Source organism: Denticeps clupeoides, chromosome 12 (genome assembly GCF_900700375.1).
Source record: "Denticeps clupeoides chromosome 12, fDenClu1.1, whole genome shotgun sequence".
NCBI lineage: Eukaryota > Metazoa > Chordata > Actinopteri > Clupeiformes > Denticipitidae > Denticeps > Denticeps clupeoides.
The window spans coordinates 13,472,063-13,494,647 of NC_041718.1; the positions used below are offsets into that span (position 1 = coordinate 13,472,063).

General features: G+C 40.2%; 1 protein-coding gene across 1 annotated transcript; it reads right to left on the reverse strand.

Annotated features, from left to right (window-relative positions):
* Nucleotides 1-519: 519 nt before the first annotated feature.
* Nucleotides 520-11,285, reverse strand: LOC114800994 (monocarboxylate transporter 1-like). The gene is made up of 6 exons (XM_028998937.1): nucleotides 11,265-11,285; nucleotides 8,710-8,725; nucleotides 4,980-5,159; nucleotides 1,913-2,056; nucleotides 989-1,765; nucleotides 520-857 (listed from the first exon to the last, which is right to left on the reverse strand). The coding sequence occupies exons 1-6, from the start codon at nucleotides 11,283-11,285 to the stop codon at nucleotides 520-522; spliced, it is 1,476 nt and encodes a 491-aa protein (XP_028854770.1).
* Nucleotides 11,286-22,585: the final 11,300 nt, after the last annotated feature.

Here is a 22,585-nt window from a genome sequence, read left to right on the forward strand (position 1 = left end):
GTTAAGTGTCTTGCTCAGGGACACAATGGTAGTAAGTGGGAATTGAACCTGGTTCATAGGCGAGTGTGTTACCCACTAGGCTACTACCACCCATAGTAAATGTGCAACAAAGGCTTCAAGGTCCACCATTTTCCAATGATTTCAGGAGAGAATTCAGTATTCAGTATAATAATAAACTCAAAAAAAGTGATTTTAAAGCCAGTGTTCAAAATCATCCAGCGTTCTTTCATTGACAAACATGAAAATGTGACAAATTTCATGCATAGAACAATGTATACTGTGTAAACGGTCGAGAAAACATTAAAAATAAAAAAGTGCAAACTCCCCCTGATATGCATTTTAAAGACAGCTTAGACAGTTCAGTTACTTGTATTCAGCCTTGACACAAACCTATAGATTTATCTAAAAATATAATTTATTAACCTTCTAAACTAGATTAGAACATGTATTAGAACAATGTAACACCATGAGATTGCAGTAGTACATGAATGGAAGGATTTCAGGTATGGAAAAACTCTTTCAGGACTGGTCATTGCCATTATCACTCATTGTGTTTGATGCATTTTCTGCAGAACATTGGATAATGGACATTGGATAGTCTTCAGCGATTGTCACCAGTTCCGCCACAGTTGGAATCACATCATTGTTGGCCTCACTCTCTCTAGACGCATTGGTTGGAATTGACACTTCACCATTACTCTCCGGGTTGGAGCCCTTGGCCTCTTCTTTGGCCTCCTTGTCCAGGAGCCTGTAGTTGATCCCCATTCCCGTAAAGAGGAAAAGACTGCCAGCAATCAAGATAATTCCGCAACCATAGTATGTGTACTTGTAGTCATGGTAGATGTCATTGAATTTCCCTGTGAAAGTGAAGACAATAAAGCATATTTCAGGGTATGACATAGTTCATGGCATTGGTAGCATTGCACTGTCTACACCAATTTATTTGTTAAAACATGAAACATGGCTTTATTGCTTGAATCTGGCATACCTAGCAATGGTGGCCCAAGCAGCACAGGTGTACATTCAATGATGGTCACCAGACCCACAGCACTGGAAAAGCGCTGAGCTCCCACCAAGTCCATGAGTGTCTCAAAGAGCACAGAACTCAACCAGCCAAAGGCAAAGCCAAAGAAGACGGCATAGAGAACAAAGCCCATGTAGTTGACTGCCTGAGGAGCCAGCATATGACACAGCCCATTGAAAAGCACAGACAAAGCAAAGAAATACTGTATTCTGGGCCTCACCAATTTGGTGCTGGCCACTAGACCCATGGAAGGCCGAGCCACCATGTCCACAAAGGCCAGTACTGAAAGCAGAAATGCTGCCTTTTCTTTTGGTATATGAATGCTTTTGGCATAGTTGCTGAGGAAGACTAGTGGAGAGAAGAGGCCAAAGAACATAACCACATTGCCCATGAGGTAGAGGAGGAAGCCACGGTGTTTGAATAGGGTGAGGTCGATGAAACCATTGATCACCTGCAGCACACTTTTTCTCTCTTGATCTCCTCTCACTTCAGGATGAGTCTTGGGGCCGATTGGTCTCATGAGTGAACCTGCCACGCAGCAGTTCAGCAACAGACCACCTAGGATCAGGAAGCTTCCCCTCCAGCCAAACTGGTCAAAGAACCAGGTGTTCAGTGGTGCCAGTGTGGAGAGGAAAACGGGGCTGCCAGCCATGGCAAGGCCATTGGCAATGGGCCTCTTGTTGTAGAAATATTTGCCAATCATAGTAAGAGCTGGATTGAGATTAAATGACAGTCCCAGACCTGGACAAAGAACAAATCACTGTGATACAAATGACAGTAACTTCCTTTACAGAGAATGTTTTGTCATTTTTGATTATAATGCAATAAGTCATCAGCATTGTATGTAGGAGGTCCTGTTTTGCCCTGCACTGGTGTTTGATAACTTACCTCCCACCACTCCTACACAGAGGTACAATTCCTCCACCGTGTTGCAAAAGGAGGCAAAAATCATTCCACATCCTGAGAGACAGCCGCCCACAATCATCACGGGTCTGCTTCCATACTTATTCACCAGGATACTACTTATTGGACCTGGGGAATAACACAGACGAGCATGTTAATAACTAAAGGAACCACAGTTTTTATTAGTGCATGATGACGCTGTGCTGTTACAGCTAAAAGTCCCTCTGCAAATAGCAACATATCTTTAGTTGACCACTAGAGGAGCCTAGAGCTGCACTTCTAAAATAACACGGGAGCGGCAGAATTCTAATAATTGCTGCTTGTTGTGGAGTTCTTTTTTCCTGGTGCACTGCAGCAATTTCACTGAATTTATCACGGGCGGCAACAGTGTGCAAAGAAACTGAAAGTAGAGTGTGATGTCACTCTTTAAATCACATTAGCATTTTAGAGAAAACACAGGAGGCTGTTTCAGGAAAATGAGGCCAGCGTGACACATTTTGCTGTAAAATCTTAGGGGTGCACAATGTGAAATCTCTCAGAGGAATTGTTTATTTAGTGAATCGGACTCAAGCAGAGCAGATGCATATTTATGGACGGGTCAAATTTAATGAAGGTTGCACGTCTTTACCTTCTTTGCATGTTTTACAGTGTGTAATCTGCCTGCATATAAAGAGCTGATTCGTCAACATAGCATACTGATTTTAATGAACTGATGGGTGAAATATGGGAGCACACTGCCGTGGGAAAAATTATCCCATTAAAATCTGTTGCTGTGTTTGATTCTTGCCACCTTGGAAACATCACAAAAATAGCCCAGGCTGTCATTGCAGTGTGGAACTGGCTGGTCTCTATACGTAGTCTTCGAGTACAGATAAATCACAGGTGAATCACAGGTGTGATTACATCTATTTGTGAAGTGTGGCTCACAGGGCTGTGAGCCACACTTCCTAAAATAATATGTACTCCTGTCAGTGTCTATAGTACAGGCCAAAAGTTTGGATACACCTTCTCATTTTCTGTTTTCTTTATTTTCATGACCATTTACATTCATTAGATTCTCAGTGAAGGCATCAAAACTATGAATGAACACATGTGGAGGTATGTATTTAACAAAAAGTGGAGACCTGGCCTCCACAGTCACCGGACCTGAACCCAATCGAGATGGTTTGGGGTGAGCTGGACCGCAGAATGAAGGTAAAGGGGCCAACAAGTGCTAAACACCTCTGGGAACTCCTTCAAGACTGTTGGAAAACCATTTCAGGTGACAACCTCTTGAAGCTCATCGAGAGAATGCCAAGAGCATGCAAAGCAGTAATCAGAGCAAAGGGCGGCTATTTTGAAGAAACTAGAATATAAAACATGTTTTCAGTTATTTCACACAACTCCCCATGTGTTAATTTATAGTTTTGATGCCTTCAGTGAGAATCTACCAATGTAATTGGTTGTGGAAATAAAGAAAAAACATTGAATGAGAAGGTGTGTCCAAATTTTGGGCCTGTACTGTAGTTTTATTATATTGTGCCAATGGATGATTGTGCTATGAAGTTTCAAACAAGAACGGCAAGTGCTTTAAATGTTTTTCCCCCTTAAGTGTGCAGATTATTTCGATTTGTACAGTATTAATGCCGTGAGTAAACCATGTCATGAGAGGTGGCTTGGGATGTGGAGAACAACACATTCACACAATCAATGGGTTACTTTGTTAGAAGGCGGGAAGGACTGATCAGGAACATGCATGAACACATGTTCACATTGCTGAGGAGGAACTAAATAACTTAGTGGCCCCAAACAAGCTTAATTTTTTTTACACATTGCAAAATGTTTTAGCCTGTGTATTCACCAGTGCCAGGGACCAAATGGAGATTAGGAAGATAAGATAAAATAATGTGGTTTCTCTCACATTGTTGTCATTTTATCCATAGTTGCTCCACATCAAACAGGTATTCATTTAGTGAACTTGTTAACAATGAACTGTAAATCAGGCATGCCTATAAACAGTTATTCAGACAGGCAGACTGGGTTTTACTTTAGGCATGTCTCTCTTTGGATTCTTGCCCACAAAAACAGGGCTTGAATTTACGTTCAGGATGCTTCAGCCTTTCTGCCAACACCTGACACTGCTGAAGGGAACCAAATGAAATGTGACAGTTTTTGCTTAGAGGCTGTCCAGACTCATTTGCTGGAAAAAAGACGACAAAGTGTTGGTACATTCTCAAACAGCTAGAGGAAGCATCAATATGGACAACCACCATCACATCTTGAAAAAGTGGTTGCCGTGTAGACTGGACAATGAGGTCCTGCCTAACAAATACACTGAAAGCTGATAAATAAATGTGTGGCTAAAATGAAACGAACATGCTGTGTTAAACTTTATGGTTTATAAGATATTGCCCTCTGGAAAAAGAGCAGTGGTCGAATCTGTCAAGTATTCAACTAGATGATTACCAACTAATAATTGAAGCAAATTAACAATATGTACTGTTTGTACTAGTAGCCTAGTGAAAGTGCAAATCTTGTGGAGGACACATGACCATGTCCCTTTAAACAGTGAATGCCTAGAAGAAAACTGACCCGTTGCCTGACCTGTTGCAAGGCTTGCAATGCTACACACCTCAATGGATGAGATCTAAATGTTGAAAATTCCATGTATGCAATTGGTGATATGTCAAATTGTTCCAGCTAAAATTTCATCATAAGCCGGCCAATAAACAAGTTTATTAAATGGTTAAAAAGGTGAGACAAAGTTAACACTGGACAATTAATGCAGAATAAACAGCTGAGCAGTGAAGAGACCCAGATACCAACTCCAGGGAAACATACTGTTGCTCACTGCCATATTTTCTTGTTTAATGATGTCCATTTCACTCAGGCCATTTCAGAGAATATGCTTATTTGTCATCTTCTGCCCCATGACTTCATTTTGCACATGAATGGAGCTTTGGGCTGTATGAGGATTGTAAGATTTCTTAACATCTGGTAGACAGAGGATGGCTACACTGCTGTGGATGTGATAGAGAGTGTCTTCAAAAGATTTGTGCAATGTGTAGCTCACCTCCACCATACATGACTGCCAACATGATAGAAGAGATCCAGGACACTTGGGAGCTGCTAGCATTGAAGATTACTTCAATTTCTTTGAAGAAGACTGTGATAGACTTCGGGAAGGCATAAGAGAAGCCAATGGAAATGAAGGCGCCTACAACTATAGCCCAGCCCCACCCCCCCTCTGGAGGAGTGTAGCCCACAGGCCCGCCCACTGCTGGTGGCATGTCTCCAGACTGAGGTTTTCAGACACAGAATCCAGAAAAGGAATCTACAGAAGACAGAATGTAGCAGAAACACATTTTAATCAAGACACAAACTGCAGTTGAATGTTATGTCTCACACAAACACTGTGTTAATAATTGGGTGACAGTCTGAATACATCCTCAACTCTATAGCCCAACCACAGTGTTTTGAATCATGTTCAGTTTTGTAACATTTTAGTAATATTTTCTTACATTTTTTGGTGGATGGGTGGGTAGGGGGTGGGAACAGTAGTAACTGTCTTTAACAACTTGGATACATATGTTGTAAAGAATTCAGAAAGTATTCACAGAGCATTACCTTTTCCACATTTTGTTATGTTACAGCCTTATTCCAAAATGGATTAAACTCTTTTTTTTTTTCTCGACACACAACACCCCATAATGACAACATACTTTACTTGAAGTATTCACATCCTTTGCTCAATATGTTGTCACTACTTTGGCAGCAATTACAGCCTCAATTTTTTTTAATATGTTGGCACACCTATCCTTGGCCACTTTCTCCCATTCCTCTTTGCAGCACCTCTCAAGCTCCATCAGGTTGGATGGTAAGTGTCAGTGCACAGCCATTTTAAGATCTCTCCAGAGATGTTCAATCGGATTCAAGTCTGGGTTCTGGCCGGGCCACTTAAGGACGTTCACAGAGTTGTGAAGCCACTCCTTTGATATCTTGGGTGTGTGCTTAGGGTTGTTGTCCTGCTGAATGCTGAACCGTCACCCCAGTCTGAGTTCAACAGCGCTCTGGGGCAGTTTTTCCATCCAGGATGCTACAGTCATCTTTCCCTCTATCCTGAAAAACATCCCCACAGCATAATGCACCACCATGCTTCAGGGTTTCTTCCAAAGGCCTGGCATTCACACCAAAGATTTCAGTCTTTGTCTCATCAGACCAGAGAATTTTCTTGTGGTCTGAGAGGCCTTCATGTGACTTTTGGCAAACTCCAGGAAGGCTGCCGTTTGTCTTTTATTGAAGGAATGGCTCCTGTCTGACCACTCTACCATTAAGGCCCAATTGGCGGATTGCTGCAGAGATCTTTATCCTTCTAGAAGCTTCTCCTCTGTCTTCAGTGGACCTCTGGAGCTCTGACAAAGTGACCATAGATTCTTTGTTACCTCTCTGACTAAGGCCCCTGATTCCTCAGATTAGGTGGCTGATGTAGAATTCTGATTAGAGGAAATTAATTGAATCCATTTTGGAATAAGGCTGTAACATAACAAAATTGGGAAAAAGTGATGCGCTGTGAATACATTGAATATGATTGCACTTTACAACAATATTGCATACTAAAATGCATACATTGGCAAAAATAGCTACACACATACTACATATCTTGTATATACATATATCATAATTAAACTTATAATACATAATTTAAATGTAAAAGACAAGGTCACTCTGTTAAATAACCAAAACAATAGAAAAATAGACTTAACCTATAAAAATAACTGCATAATTGTGGATACAAACAGACAAAACAAGTGTGGCTTGATATACTGAAATATATTGGTATTGCCACTAATTTCTCTTGTGACACAATTTAATGAATGAATGAGATACTTAAGACTCTTCGAGTATGATAAGCAAATCAAACAATAGTTTGTTTCAATATTTTCACTTTGGAATTATAGTATACAAACAACAACTGTGCCTTTACACAGTCTTGTTCTTTACCATTTCCCTGCAATGGACTCTGGATCACAGAATGTACTCTCACGGATGCTGTAACTTTGCCAACTTTGTCAATTGAAAATGAGAATGTGCTTGAAGGCTCTTGGTGAGGAATTGAAAGTGAATGTGGCCTACAAATGGAATTGTTCCTAGGGGTTACATAAAAAACTATGCCTTATATCAATATTAGACTATTGTTATTGCTGTATTGTTAGCTAAACCCTGCTCTGCGCACACTTGGATTTGTGCAGCAGGCTCGTATGGAATTCTTGAGAGGGATCAGTGCTCCTGCATGAGCTTTTTCAGTCCAAGATACCCCTGAGCACCAGGATAGCTTAGTATGAGACCACAAAAGCGTCTATCAAATGTCTTCTGGAACAACAAATACAAGCATAAAATCTGAAGTATAGTCTGCTCCCTGGGGAAATAACAGAGCTAAAAGGCTTTTCGTGAATCTGGGCTTTATAGTAAGTGCAGCATAATTATGCAATTTTTGTGAGTTTCTTACCTTCAAAGCTGATTTCAATGAGTTTTCTACTCAGCACCGTGTGCGGCACTTCAGTGTGCGGCACTTCAGTGTGCGGCAGACAGCATTTAACTCCTTGGCTGGTAATTGGTCAGGTGAAAAATCAGCTGTCAAGAAAAGTTGCCAGTTGTTTCCAATGTGTATGAAGCCAGTCAGGTCCAATAGATTTCCACGGTTGATTCCGATCCAGAAACTCAAGGAAGAGTGTTGTATTCTTGTCAAGCAACTGATGTAGGGATGGTGCAGTCAGATGTCTTATTGGTGGCTCCTTGAACAAGCCCACAAAATGTAGGCGGTCTCATACCCATGTCCTTTGTTTTACCTACATGTGCAACCCTACATGAGACCACTAGCAGTGTTACATGATCAATGGGGCCACGGGGATAATGTTTCTGTTACATGGTCATTGCTTAATTACATTTACATGCCTTAAATTACAAGATATTAGATATGGTCGTAATTAAACGCCTGGCAAAGCATGCATTGATTCGTACAACTTGCTGGGGTGTAAAAGGGTAAGGTCTTTCAATCACATCAGAATTAGGATGAGAAAAGAGACAGTGATGAGGCTTGAGGTTATGCCAAATCACTCCTGGCAAGGATTTGTCATCCAGCAGCCATTCAATTTGAGCAACAGATCAAAAATTGCCTTTCACAAACATAAAAAGCTCATAGTGTTTGATAGTTGTAGTTGCACTATAAGGGCTTTTTTTAGCTCTCCAACTTGAAGGTGTAATGAGATCCACAGCTCCCTTTGTAGGCTTGTACAACACTGTGAATGTCTGTAGGCACACCATATATATCATACAATGGCATCATAAGACTTTACATTAAAGTGATGTTCAGATCTTTCCAAGAGAAAGAGAGAGAGATGCATGCATAAATGCATGTCCATAAATGTCTTGCCACACTTTTGCATCTTAATAATTACAGAAAAATAATGTTTACAGTCATTCAATACATCAAAACAAATATGAAGGTATTGCCTCTCCAAAAAAATGGAAATTAATGTTTACAGTCCCCCCTTTGCAACAAAATATGAAGATATTAAGTGATTGTCATTGTGATTCACTGCAGCACAGCACACGGTGCACACAATGAAATGTGCCCTCATCTTTTAACCATCACACTGAGTGAGCAGTGGGCAGTCATGACAGGCGCCCGGGGAGCAGTGTGTGGGGGCGGTGCTTTGCTCAGTGGCACCTCAGTGGCACCTTGGGATTCAAACCGGCAACCATCTGATTATGGGGCCACTTCCTTAACCCTTAGGCCACCACTGCCCCAGATGTTTCTTTCTACAGCAGAAAGGTTTTGGCACTATAATCACACTGTGTCCCACCAGGATTACGCAATGGAATTTTAGGAAAACCTGTTACAGTGAAAGAGATTATTTAGAATTCTGCTCAAGACAAATCATGTATTCCCTGCTTCTTTCCCTCCAGCTTCCCAAGGCTTCCCACATCCGAGAGCCATGTGACAGAGAGAATGCCAGTGCAGTCAGATAGTGGCCTTTTGACAATGCTATTAGAGGACATCTCCTGGGGGCTCCGACGACGAAGCCACGATTATGTAAAACCGCTGTCTCTAATCAGAGGAAACATTTGAAAGTCTCAGAAAGACACGTGCTGGGTCGTACAGCCTGAGTAACTGAGTCTTAGTTAGTGCTCAGGATCAATGAGACGTAAGAACCTATTTCCAGGCCTCCAACATATTCTAGAAGCAGCTGAACAGGTGGTGGTTGGAATGGGTTGAGTTCTTGATCAAGAGATGTGCGCTGATGTGACTACACTCTAATTTTGTCCAATCAGTAGACTTGTTTGGATGGTAATCAAATTGGAGTGAATCAATAGTGCTGAGTTTGTTTTTAAATCATTGATTTGAGGACTACTGGTTTATGTTCGGGTGATTCTTGCTGATTCTTGTCAAGCAGTGGGGCATGTGAAACACACATTCACAGCTGCACAAAAAGTCCCCTTTCATATCAACAGCATCTAAGAGACATGGCGGCGCCTGCAAATAACAGCTGAGACAATAAACACCTACTGTGACAAGACAACTCAGCTTGTGTAGTGGGATGTCCTCATCTCATACAGTATGCCGATGGTGCCTGCAGCTATCTGAAGCGTGGCAGGAAATAGAGTATGCCACCCCTGCCATGTGTATTCATGGGGTGTAAACATCAGGGAGGCAGTTCAAAGGGCACATGCATGTGGGATCTTCTGCCACTGCCCTCCCTACCCACTGATGTTTAATTGCCTCCATGGCTTATACTGCTACTGTAAGCCATGTGAAAGGTTGTAATAATTATGTAGGGGTTCACATTCGGACAGGGGCACAAGCAGAACTGGCTATTGATAGGATCTAGGCTGTACCCACAGAGATCTTAGTGTTTGTAGTCAAAGCTCACTCTAAGTGGACAGACTTGGAGGAACATGACAGATCACAGGTGACTGAGGTGGGTGGATATGACAACATCGAACACATGACCGATTATGAATATGTTAAACTGTTGTTGTTTTTACAGCTCCCGTGTTCTGCTTTTTATTTCACTGCCAGGCAGTAAGACGGGCCATCTGTTGCATACATTATTGTGGTGCTTGGTTTCAACGCTCCATAGAGAACATGGCTGAATTGTAGCAAACTGCTGCTGTAATTTCCAAACTTTCAGCCCGCAGGCACTGAAGTAAGGCTTCCTTGCAAGCACCTACCCAATCATTGTCTTCTCTGCAGTGCTGGGCAAAAGGAGGTTTGCTATGATACCTGTGCAACTGTATTATTTTTTTGGACTTAATATTTAACAATATGAATTAAGGTGCCATACTACAGATACACATTCTACAAACTGAATAGTAAATTAATATATATGTATTAAATAATTTAATTTCATATTTGTGCTAGGATTTTAGATAAATAAAATAGAGGGTAGAAAAACATTTACATTTACATTTATGGCATTTTTATCAGACGCCCTTATCCAGAGCGACTTACAATCAGTAGTTACAGGGACAGTCCCCCCTGGAGCAACTTAGGGTTAAGTGTCTTGCTCAGGGACACAATGGTAGTAAGCGGGATTTGAACCTGGGTCTTCTGATTCATAGGCGAGTGTGTTACCCACTAGGCCACTACCACCCTATGCATCCTCCTTTTAAGGGGCTATTCCAAAAACTTAAACTGACACTACATCTTTCCCATGAAATTAAGATCTGCTTGATCGGCAATTAAAGCTGCATTCATGAAGGTGATGATGAAGGTATTTAATTTTGGGGCTAGAGGGTGATTTGGGGTTAATATATAATTTATATCCAATGGAATATGACATTTCTTTTTCTCTTCTATTCATTGCACAAGTGTAACTCTGAGAACTATTGGGGGTGGAACTGGAGTCAGAGGTAGAGAGAGGAAGGAAAGCTGCTCTGATTTGTTCAAGAGAGAGGAGGAGCTGACCTTGGGAGCAATAGGGAAAATTGACAGAGGGGCGCCCAGTTACAAGGGCTGGCCATATATCAAAGAGGCAATTTTGAGCGCTTTATCCACTGGGGTCCATCTCAGGCACAGAAACATAGATCAGAGGTTCTGGGCCCCTGACACACGCTCAAAAAGAAGTGTTAGATTTATGCATTGCTGAACAAGCAGTATACTGGCACAATCCCAGGGAATTAGTTTAATTGAGTCCAAAAGCACAGTCTAATCAACAGGATTTTGTCAAAGAAGGACTGAAAGAATAGTAAGACGCATCCCCAATGTGTGATTTTTAATTTTTAAATCATGGCTCGGTGCTAAAGACGCAAATTCATCTGCAAAGTTTTTGACGACAGCCTTGTCGTAGCAGGTGACCTTTTCAATGATTGCTCCCATTTTCCATTTGTATTTCTCACAGCACCTCTGAGACTGGCCAGATGGCCAGTCCACTGGGCAACAGAATCTGTAAGACAGGAACAGTGTCACATTACCAAAGAGCTCTGGCTCAGGCCCAGCAGTGTGTCCAAACTGTCTGTCTGCAGATTCCACTGAGACAGAGATCAGGCCACAGACGACAATCACCCCGCATCACAGCAGGCATAAGCAAAAATGCTACTATTCCACCCATTTTTAACATATTACACCATACACAAATCAGTTTTAAAAGAGCTTGGTTTTGAATTTAAAAAAAAATATTCAAAATTGCATGCTTTATTTAGTGTCACCTAGTGTCACAAGTACATTCATCTCAATGAAACGTGTATTTCAATGTATTAGTATTATTATTTTTGTTCGTTGCTTAATTAGTTAGATAGTTACTTAGCAATAAACAATGCAAATTTTTTATGGATTGTTAAATAACCAAAGAGCTAAAATACTAGTGCCCTTATTTGCTCCTAGAGAGGAAATGGTGTCTTGAAAGATTTATGCATGACAAGATACTACACTGAATTCTACTCTAAGCATCAAAACTGTTGTAAACAAATTCAGAGTATGCATTTTTAATGCTACATGGACGCTGAATAGTTGAGATAAGTTTAGAGAACAGTCAGGGCTAATTAAAAATATGCCAGAGATGGAGGGAGGCATCTGTGTGTTTCTGGCATATGAAATATGTAGCTGCATGTTTCAATTTGACTAACTGATTATTCCGCTTTCAGCATATTCAACAGGCATCTAGATCAACGCAGCAAAGTCTGCTCCCTTCTCCCCGCCACAGCAGTTGTTCATTTATTAATGCATTCTAATATACACCCAACCACTGCTTGGCCAATTACCAGTTGGCCTTTCCCAGAGTCACTAAGTCCTGCTGGATTCAGATTGTGCCTAGGTTAGGTGATAAATATGCACCCTGGGTGCATTAGGCTACACCCTTGAGTGTAAATTTAATAGGGGCAATATTGTGCTGAATGTATATAGTTGCCTGGCTCCCGTCTCTGCAGTGATGGAGGATGCCGCATCATTAATTCATTCATGAATGACAGTTAGATGTGTGTCATGGGTCAGGATGCACAGCCTGCACAGCACAGAATATGCAATTTGCTTTGTTGCTGCTTCTTATCATGGCCATTTTTACACACACACACACACACACACACACACACACACACACACACACACACACACACGTAAACATACATACAAAACCTTGGGGTGGAAAGTTGCATCCTTGACTTCGTATGCTTTATTGTAGCTGAGCTAAGAAACTAAAGGTTATTAACAATTGTGGCTATTCTGCTTCAACCGGTCAGATCCTCACTGGTTCCGATTTGAAGTGACTGCAACTAGCGGTATATCAGCATGCAGCAAGGGTTCTGTGATCTGCTTCAGACCCAGGCTACTGGTACAGCAATTCTGTGGATCTCTCGCTGGTCTCATGCTGTCAAAAAAGTAGCACCACAGATCTGCATAACTGATATGATGTATCACTTATCTCCACCTTTTCCATTTTCTGCATGGAGAATCACACAAAATGGACTCCAAGGCGTTACATGCAAAGTGCTTTTTATTTCACATTTACACGGAGAAGTCGTGGCTCATTAAAGGTAGGTAGGACACTCAACGGTATGCATCAAACAGCAGCAGCAGCAGTGGCGGCACACATTTAAAATGATCTACACACTGCAATTGACATACTGGAATCCAGGAGCCTTTTTCCAGAAGAGTGCCTGTTACACACATTGTGTACGCCGCATGAATAATGCTAATGTTTCTTGCTTGAATGGGTGAGGTGAACCAAGTTTAGTTCATGTGAAAACAACTGTTTGTTACTTTACTTTACTTTATTTAGCAGACGCTTTTATCCAAAGCGATTGTTGCACCTAATGGGCTCCATTGCCATATTAGCACCTTGCCAGAACGTTTGCTGAAATTAGCACAGGCAGTGCTGGTAACAGCATATGAATTGTGCGTTGCCATGGATTGCATGCTTACTGTATAAATACTACATCATTATACATTAAGAGAGATAAAATATGGCAACATATTGAAAAGCTTAGAATTGCTTATAGAATACATTTCCTAGTTTAAATTAGAATTTTCACTTTAATCACTCGAGTTAAAAAAGGTTCTATCCTATATGGATCTTAATTATTCGATTAAGGCTGCAATTAAGCCTATGTGTATCTTAATTATGCAGTTAAGTAGGCAGTTAAGCCTTTATGAATCTTAATCATGCAATTAAGGCAGCAATTAAGGTTATATGTATCTTTATTATGCAATTAAGGTTTCTTCCCAACGCAACTACTTAGGAAGAATTCCCCAGACACTTTCATCCTCCAAACCTTTTGAATTATAATGTAGCTCACTAACAATATTCACTTTCATTCCTTGTACTTACACTAATTATCAAACAACTGCAATACTCATTATACTTATTAGCTGCTTTTACAGAATTATTAAGTTATTACACATGGAAAACTACAGATTTCATAAATAAAAACAGCAGAACAAAGATGTGCATTTCTAAGTTGCACACCAGGATGTGCAACTTCAGATTATTCTTTTTGTTCCTGCTTGCTAGCCTTTCTTCAAATAAGGATTCAAAACAACCATCAGGAATGAAGGAATGAACCATCAGAAACATAGTGTTGGCCTGAAAAGCTCCTGATAAATTTGTAATTATTGCCACTACTGTTTTGGGTAATTTACCCTGGCACGTCCCACTGGTTTTATGAAACACCAGGGATGCCCATGTAAAATTCATCACATAAGGTGCATGTGTCCAAGAAAATGGGGAAACCATCTTTATACAGCTGAATCAAGCAGGCAGAATGCCTGAATAGGAGTGCCTCTTGTACTTGCCATAATGGCGAAACAGGGTCAGTGAATGGAAGTATTAGTAGTATAACTAAGTATTAATAGTTTTCTAGATAGAAAGGGGTATAACAATAATGCTAAGAACAGAATGGATTTTACGGTGTGATACTAATGCCAGAAATGTAGACCTAGAGCAGAACCAGATATATAGAGATTTTAAATGCAATAGGCACGGGCACTTCAGGATTCATGAAAAATGTGTATTCATAATATGCGCAAGAAATGACTTTTTGGTTTCACATGGGTTTCCGGATTAGGAAATTCCCAGCACCTATTTCCATGAGTTCATTCCACGTTGTTATTACATTAGTAGCACATAAAATTGTAGCTCATTCTATCGTGCCGATTACTGTGAATAAAAATATTCAGATGGATGCTTAAAATGGGATTCCATTTACATACATACATACAAGTTCCTCAGTTTTGTATACTTGCATCATATGACATGTCATATCTTGTAAGTTTTAAGTACCACATTGGCAATTTTTTTGTTTTGTAAGCTCAGGCGGTTTAATTCAGTTGTTCAACAAATAGAATTTACCACATGTAAGAGTTCCCTGGCACTGCAAAGAGGAATAAAGAGAACAGCTGTTTATTTCTCACCCTGTACACACCACTGCTTCTGCAGAAGTGCTGGAGATTTCTTGCTGAACATAATAACTTCCATAATTTTCTTCTATGAATAATTCATACTTCATTTATCAAAAAATGCAGCCATTATAAAAGACTTTTATAAAGACTTGATCATTGCAAGTATCATTGCAAAACAGAAAACATTGCAAATCATTGCAAATGATATGTGATAATGGGTGGTGGAAGCCACATGAACAGTTAATGCAACAATTTAAATACTTTGTTCATTAATTTCTGTTTATCAAAGACACAACATGAATTATTATTCTTGTAATTAAAATCCATATTATTTGTAGATATTCTGATGGTCACTGTTGTACAGAATGGTATGCAGTATGTGGGCAAGCACACGGAGAGGCTGGTAGGAGAATGAAATATTCATACAACACTACCTTCTAACAACAAAGGTACATTTCACTGGTCTCGGTTTCGAACAGCGGAGGTGCTCAGAGCCAAGAGGGAGCGTAACCTGACATCTATTCAGGTTGTTCTGTCAAGGACTGATGGACACGGCTGACAAGAGCCCTAACAGCTCCTTGACATGGTTTAATGATAAATAAATACAACAAGTACACAAGCTTGGAAGAATTGCAGAATACCATGCAAATTTAGTGGAAGTAATCTGGAATTTGTCTACATTTGATTGGTGGGTGAAACAGGAGACTTTATGTTCAGTAAAATTCTGGTTGGCTTAAAGGCTATTTTGTTGTTATCATGTTTTTGTGTCTGTGTGGCATGGCATTTCTCTGGTTTGTGGCATTTTTATTTAAATGTCAGAGTCCAGCCTTGCATGGCTGCAAAGGATGATTTCTGTAGACTTTCAAATACCCACTGAGGTCATGGCATCATGAGTGTTGGGTCCAGAAACAGGAGCCAATTGTATTCTGCCAATAGAAAAGGTCACCACGTGAAGGCTCTAAACAATGGTGTTGAGAGCCTTTCACCATGGTGAAGCAGCTTGCTACACATGTGGCTCATGTGTTGTGTTTTTGGCAGTCATGGACATGCTGGTCTGTTTGGTTTGCAGGTAACTGACACAAAATGTTATACAACTTCCAAAGATTATAGCACAAATGTAATCAAACAAAAGCAGAGTATGCATGTTCTACATATTCTGTTCCCCAGTAATCAACAGGACCATTATCATGGTGATCAGAAACTAAAGTAAATTTAGTCCCACATTTCTATGTACATTTGTATACTAAAAACCCCTTTTTTATTTTCACTCTTAATGGGCTGGGCTGCTAATATTATCAGTAATTTTGTAATATGATTCATTCAGCCTCCATCAAAATCTCCAGATAACAGGAGTCTCCTTTTGACTCACTCAAAGCCCCTCAAGGATCCAATCCTGCACATATCTTAAAATAATCCCTAACCACTCTTAGTTCTAAACTTTAGTGACAATCAAAATTCATAACTTCTGTTCTCTCCAAGTACAAACAAGTTTAAAGAGCTCATAATTGCCATGTACGTGCCACGTGATTCCATCCACGTGACCGGGAGCAACATGGAGATGGGGTAACGTGACTCCCATAAATTGGCAAGTAAGCCACAGCCAGCTGCTCAGTCATTGATTGCTTTTGTTGCCAACCGACTTGGTAACAGTACGCAAACCAAAGTAAGACTAATCCAGTATGTCTCCTTACCGCTCATCCTGTCCATTCCCCAATTCAACCCTTTAACGCGAACGTCAACATCCGTGGGGTTGTGTTGCGGCTCACATTAAACTGGAGGAAACTTACCTGCCTCCTTGAGTCCAGTCGCACAGGGGTTCCTTGTTTCTTCCCACACACACATACACTCACTTTCTGGTCCTTCACGGGTGCACCGTGACAGTATGAATATGTATCGTCTATTGTACAAAATAGACTTTAATACTTTAATACTCAAGAGCACAAAAACATAACCCCATCCTTGTCAATTTGCTATAGAGACGTTTCCTGCCTGTGCCTGGGTCTCAGGCAGTCATTATGGATGCAGAAGTGTGAAAGGCATGGACAAACTAAGTCCTCACCTTGCAATTAGTGTTACATTTACAGCGAAGCCTATACCCTCGACTTCGCAGAAAGTGAAAGAGTCTGGGGCAAAATTAAAAACAACTGGCCGCTGTTTGCCTCAGGCTGAGGTGTCTAAAAATCTTGTCACATTAACTGATGGCTTCATTAAATCCCGACCACAACCCTTCAATATGCCTTAAGGCCCCTAGCAGGCCTCATGTGCAGGGAGGAGTGAAGAAGGACAAGTACTTCCTCTGAGGGCATCAGCAACACTGTTGATTCTCCCAGACAGATGAAAATGAAAAATATAAAAAAAGACAGCGGAGTAGTGTTGTTTTCGTCAACTAAATTTATGATGAAATATCTTGGTCAACGATCCTTTTTGACGTCATGAGGACAAGACGAAAAAATGTTTGTCATGTGGCTATAACTATAATGAAATATATCATGTAATATATTGACAAATAAAAACAAGACTAAATATGATTAACAAGATAAAAACTAGACTAAATTGTCATTGGTTTTCATTAACTAAAATTTTCATGGTATCTTTCTCATTAAAGTATGACTGAAATGCTCACACTTTTAGATGACTGAAACCTGACTAGACTCAAATGAATATGGACATGATTAAGACTAATAAAGACCAAAATGACATCTTGATGCTGTCAAGAGTAGCCTACACTAAAATTAAGACAGGTCACCAAAAACAACTATACAGCTAGTTATTCCTCATATTTTTTGTTCATTTTGTGTTCTCTGTGTTTATTACATCAAAAATGTGAACCTAATCAAATTGTACATTCTGAGCACATAATGTTTAAAAGCACACGTGTTTTAATAATTGTGCAAGACCACACATACCCCTGCCACTTACTAGCATCAGCTCATAACAAGCAAGCTAGTCTAATTTCAAATACACTGAAAAAAGTGAACAGTGGCTAAATTTAAACAAAATTACTAATCTGGAGATTAAATTTAGCATTGCCATAATGTGAATAAACCCCAAAAAACTGCTGTCAGTAGCATTATAGTAAAGTAAAAAATAAACATACTAATAAACATTAAATAGACAGCTTAGTTTAAAAGACAGTTACGTTTTAACGATAGTTACGGTATACTTTTTTTTGTGTATGCAGGTGAGCAAGTTCCCCATTTCCCTGTCCGCAGTAAATGTGCAAATACATTACATTTCATTTCTTCTCCTAGTGAAACTTAAAGATTTGGTCAATAAAGTTAAAAATGCAAGACCCATAAATGAGTAGGTGTGTCCAAACATTTGACTGGTTTGTAAGAGTTGACCTTAATCAGATGAGACCTTTTGCATGCATCCATAATAACAAATGTCCGAAGCTTTGAAACTGGGATGACCTGGGATTTTGAAACAAAAAAAGAGATGTTTCACTTGCCCTGTAAAACAAAAGATTTTTTGTCTGCCAGCCTGTCAGCTTTGCTGTTCCATTATTGACATTTTGTGCCTGGTCACATGGGGTTGCCGGTAGTCACGGCATGAAGCTGATTGTTACAAAATGCTGTGACTAATCTCTGGACTTAACGCCCAACATGGAATGAGTCAGGGTCGTTCCTGCACTCCTTGAAATCCTTAAAAGTAAGGCCCCTACTGTGCACACAGAAGACTGCAAAAGAAACATAAAACATAAAAATTTAAGTTTTGTATGCATTTCCTTTTGAGAAAAAACCTTCAGTTGGGAAAGTTGGGAAAAGTAGTCAGCAGGCTAAGAAGTAAAATAAATATGGCTTTTAAGTTTTTCAAGGAAAAGGGGATTAAAGAGCCAAATGGCTCACGCCAGATGGATCCTTCTTATGAAGGATGCCAGAACCAGTCAATAAGTCATCAGTGCATCCTGTTCTGCATAGAATACATTCAACAAGGGGATTACATGACACCATATTAATTCTTGTTTCCTTTACATCCCTCAATGTAATTGTTCATTGAATCACAGACAAAAACAACACTTCATATCTTTGAAAACATTAATCTGTGCATAGATGTCTTTGATTCAGTGGGACACATTGAACACATTGCTTTTGGTTATACTGATCGTGGGCTTTTATCCTGCAGTGCATCAGAGACCAGCATCAGGTCAGAATATATCATATCACATTTGTTATTGCTATTCTTGCCCGCAGGGACACAAATTAACAAGGTTGCTGGTATAAGAGGTTACGGCAGGAGTCGAGCAAACACAATACAGTTGGCATTTTATGCAACGAATATGTCAATACACTGCCAAAGATCAATCAAACTGTCCTTTGACACATCTGCCTTTTGACACTGTCATCCTAACAACTCAGGCCTTTATACAGACCGGCTTGGGATGTTAAGGTCTAAGTCTTTTGCACTTAAAAACCAAATTTCTATACGCAATGTGAAAAGCATTATTTGTGCTTCTGAGAAAAAGTGGGGAGTTGATTCACCCCACACATAAATTGTTTTGGAATTGCTTTCCCAAATTATTCCATTAATGACTGATCTATAAAGGCTTTCAATAAAAAAGGACAAAAGGGTCATTTAAGCGCAAACTCATCTAAAGGCCTATTTGTCAGGGTAATTGCACTCAAAACATTGCCATGCAACCAGTATAATGGGAATGATGGGAGGCTTTCTGAACAGTCATAGAATGTGAAACATAAATAAAGAAACAATTAACCCTGCGGATTTCACAGAGATTAAAGCAGTATGTCAGGTGATGACTGTGCGAGCTTTTTTGAGTGTCTTCTGAGAGTGGTTCCAAAAGCTATGGTCAAACATTAAGAATGACATTTAAAAAGCGATGACGGGCGCTGGGATCTTTTTTGCCATTTAGTGACCTTTATAATCAATACATAGCCATTCCATGGAAAGAAAAATTATTCATTCTAGTATTTGTAATCAAACTGATCAATCAGAATGCACTGCTGAATGAAATGTGATTTAGATGATTTTGTCCTCTTTTGATTTAAAGCCTTTATAGATCAATAAGTAATGGAAGGGAAATCTGTGTGCGGTGAATAAGCTCCAGCACACACTCGTCAGATTGCATATAGACATGAGTTTTGCTCATCCTGTCCTTGATTTCTAGCCTTAACCTCCCAAACTGGTCTGTTCATGACCTGAGTTGCTGGATGAGCAAATCCATTTTTTTTTTTTTTGCCATTTAGTGACCTTCACAACGAAGAAATTTTATTGTTGCCATTACACAGAAAGGTAAACATTTATTTTTTCATTTAAATAATTGTGTTCAAGAAGAACAGTGAGAACCCAGTGCTAAATGAAATGTGGTTACCATGCCACCTACTCTCAGTTGTGATTTACGTTTTAAATCTCACAGCTCCTACCCTTTTTAGTTAGGCACTTTCATTTAAAAGTCGAGATGAAAAACACCACACCACATGCGTCAGAGAAGGGAAACTGGACTCTCTGATGTCCTTGGGTCAATCATTAGCGAAACGGAAAATGGGAAGGAGAGAATGGCTGCAAACACAACATCATTACTCACTCTGGCCCAGATTAATAATAATGCCAGTGCAGGGGGGACCTGGATCGTTTTGCGAGAGTGTGCTTCACAAGTTTCATTAGCCTTCAATTAGCAGCCAACAGTGCTGGAGCGTAGTAACGCTGAGAGCCAAAAAAAAAAAACACAATTGAGCTGGACTGGGACTTACAGAAGAACATTGAGCCGTGCAAACATTTCCTTTCACCCTAATGAATGGAGGTGACCCCGGGCCCTCTGTTTGTAGCAGTACCTGCGAGACAGCCCACCTGTCTGATCTGCCGGCGGGGTCCTTCTTCGTGGCGACTCTTAATTATACTGCATGTGCACGGGAGAATAGAGGTGATTTCCCTGAATCTCCAATAGGCGCTTTTTAATTACCATGTAGCCGACGTGGAGGGGAGGCCAACCCGAGACTCCTCAGCCCATTAAAATGGAGGGCTTTAAGGAATCCTCGAATCCATCAGCCACACGCTGCTCTTCAAAGGCGCCAAGCGGACGAGTTGCTCTTGTGAGGATCACAGAACAGCGGCCCAGCGCTACTGTGGCAATTATCTGCAAGCAAGGAGTGTTTATTTGCTTTTTGGATTCGTAACTATTCGCATTAAGCATGCTTCCCGCTGATCTCTGCTGACAGTGATAATTAATTTGACACATGGAACTTTTTTGTTTGTTTGACTGCAGCCCTTTGTACAAGCAGCCTGTGTAAGAGCGGATCGTTCAGAATCACTCGAATCCGGAGTTATTGTTAAGGCAAAGAAGGACAAGCTGCATGTTTTGTACTGATGATTTATATGATTTGTACTAGTTTGACATATTTACATTAGATATTATTAGATAGTATTAGATATTATTAATATATTGCTATTTTACAAACGTCAAAACGGCAAGGATGTTGTCCTAGACAGGATTCCGAGCGATAGGCAAGGCAGTAAACTCTTGCTGCATGCATATAAAAGACACATGGAATGAAGAGGCAGAGCACAGGATGTACTATAAAGGGGAGACCAGGAATCAGGACGGGTAAATCTCTGCTAGTGGCAGAAAATATGAAAATATGTTGTTTATTGAAAATATCTCATTGTTTCACAGCACTAAACAACCCCATTAAAAAAACAGTTGGCGCTTGGCTTAATTCCAACATGAGGATGCTTTTCTAATAGGAAAATGAAGACAATCACCCATGCCAAGACACTGCTTTAAATGGTTCCATTTTACGGTTCTTTATTTGTCAAATTTATTTACTTTATCCCTGTCTAGTCACGTGTAGGTTGGATGTGACTGTGACTGAGCGGAAGAGATGGAAAGTGAGAAACAGAGAGAGAACCTTCATTCTGTGATCTGTTGTACAGTCCATGTGCACATGAGACGGTACAGGGGAAGGCCTGACAGATAATGAGACAGCCGAGGGAGAAAGAACTGCTGGTGCATTGTGTGCCAAACAGATACAGTGGCTTGAGTTCTGTTATTTGATAGAGGTGGACGATGTGGGATAATGAAGACACTCAGGGTTAACAGTGACTGCAGCTCAGTTGCTGAAGGTGACTTGTACATGGGCATAACGCAGCACAGAGTATTTCTGTGAACAAGCATAACTCAGAAATGACAAACAAGTGCCAAGTGCGGCACTTATTCACTAATGCAGAATCTACAGCGTCCTCAGCTTTTATACAAACAAACAAACAAACAAACAAACAAACAAACAAACAAAGAACAATAAATAAATAACAATTAATTTTTGGTTCTAGAAGAAGAGAAATAAACTACCTATGTTGTTGGGGTGCAATTATTTCTGTAAACTAGAACATGATCATGTTTTTAAGAACAGAGTTTCAAATGGGAGAAGCCTGATGATTGATAGCGCTCACACGATCTACTTCATCATTCTGTATGATTGAAACCTGCACCCATCAATACATCACATGTGCAAAACAGTAATAAAGATAATATTTCTTTCATGCTATATCAGTTATAGTCAATAACTGGTTACCCGTTGTTTTAAAGAATGTACAAATGTGGGCCTGGGAAACGAGTGGCTCAGATTCATGCAAATATCATCAATTTGGAATTGAAAAACAGAACAGACAGACACACAATCACTTGACACACACACACAACTGAAATGTCACTCTCTCTGCATTCCCCTTAAGTTCATCACTGGACATTAATCTCTAAGGGCACAATTTGTTAGTCTGTTGGTGCCGTATAAGACAATAAGTTGGCTACACACACTTTAATTGCCCAGTCGTGA

Bases quoted from the DNA above. Each gene is read 5' to 3' on its own strand.
- LOC114800994 (XM_028998937.1), bottom strand. From the start codon at position 11,285: ATGGGAGCAATCATTGAAAAG. The intron at 2,057-4,979 runs GTGAGCTACACA...GTTATTCCCCAG, and splicing joins GGCAGTCATGTATGGTGGAG to GTCCAATAAGTAGTATCCTG. The intron at 858-988 runs GTATGCCAGATT...TCACTTTCACAG, and splicing joins GCTTGGGCCACCATTGCTAG to GGAAATTCAATGACATCTAC.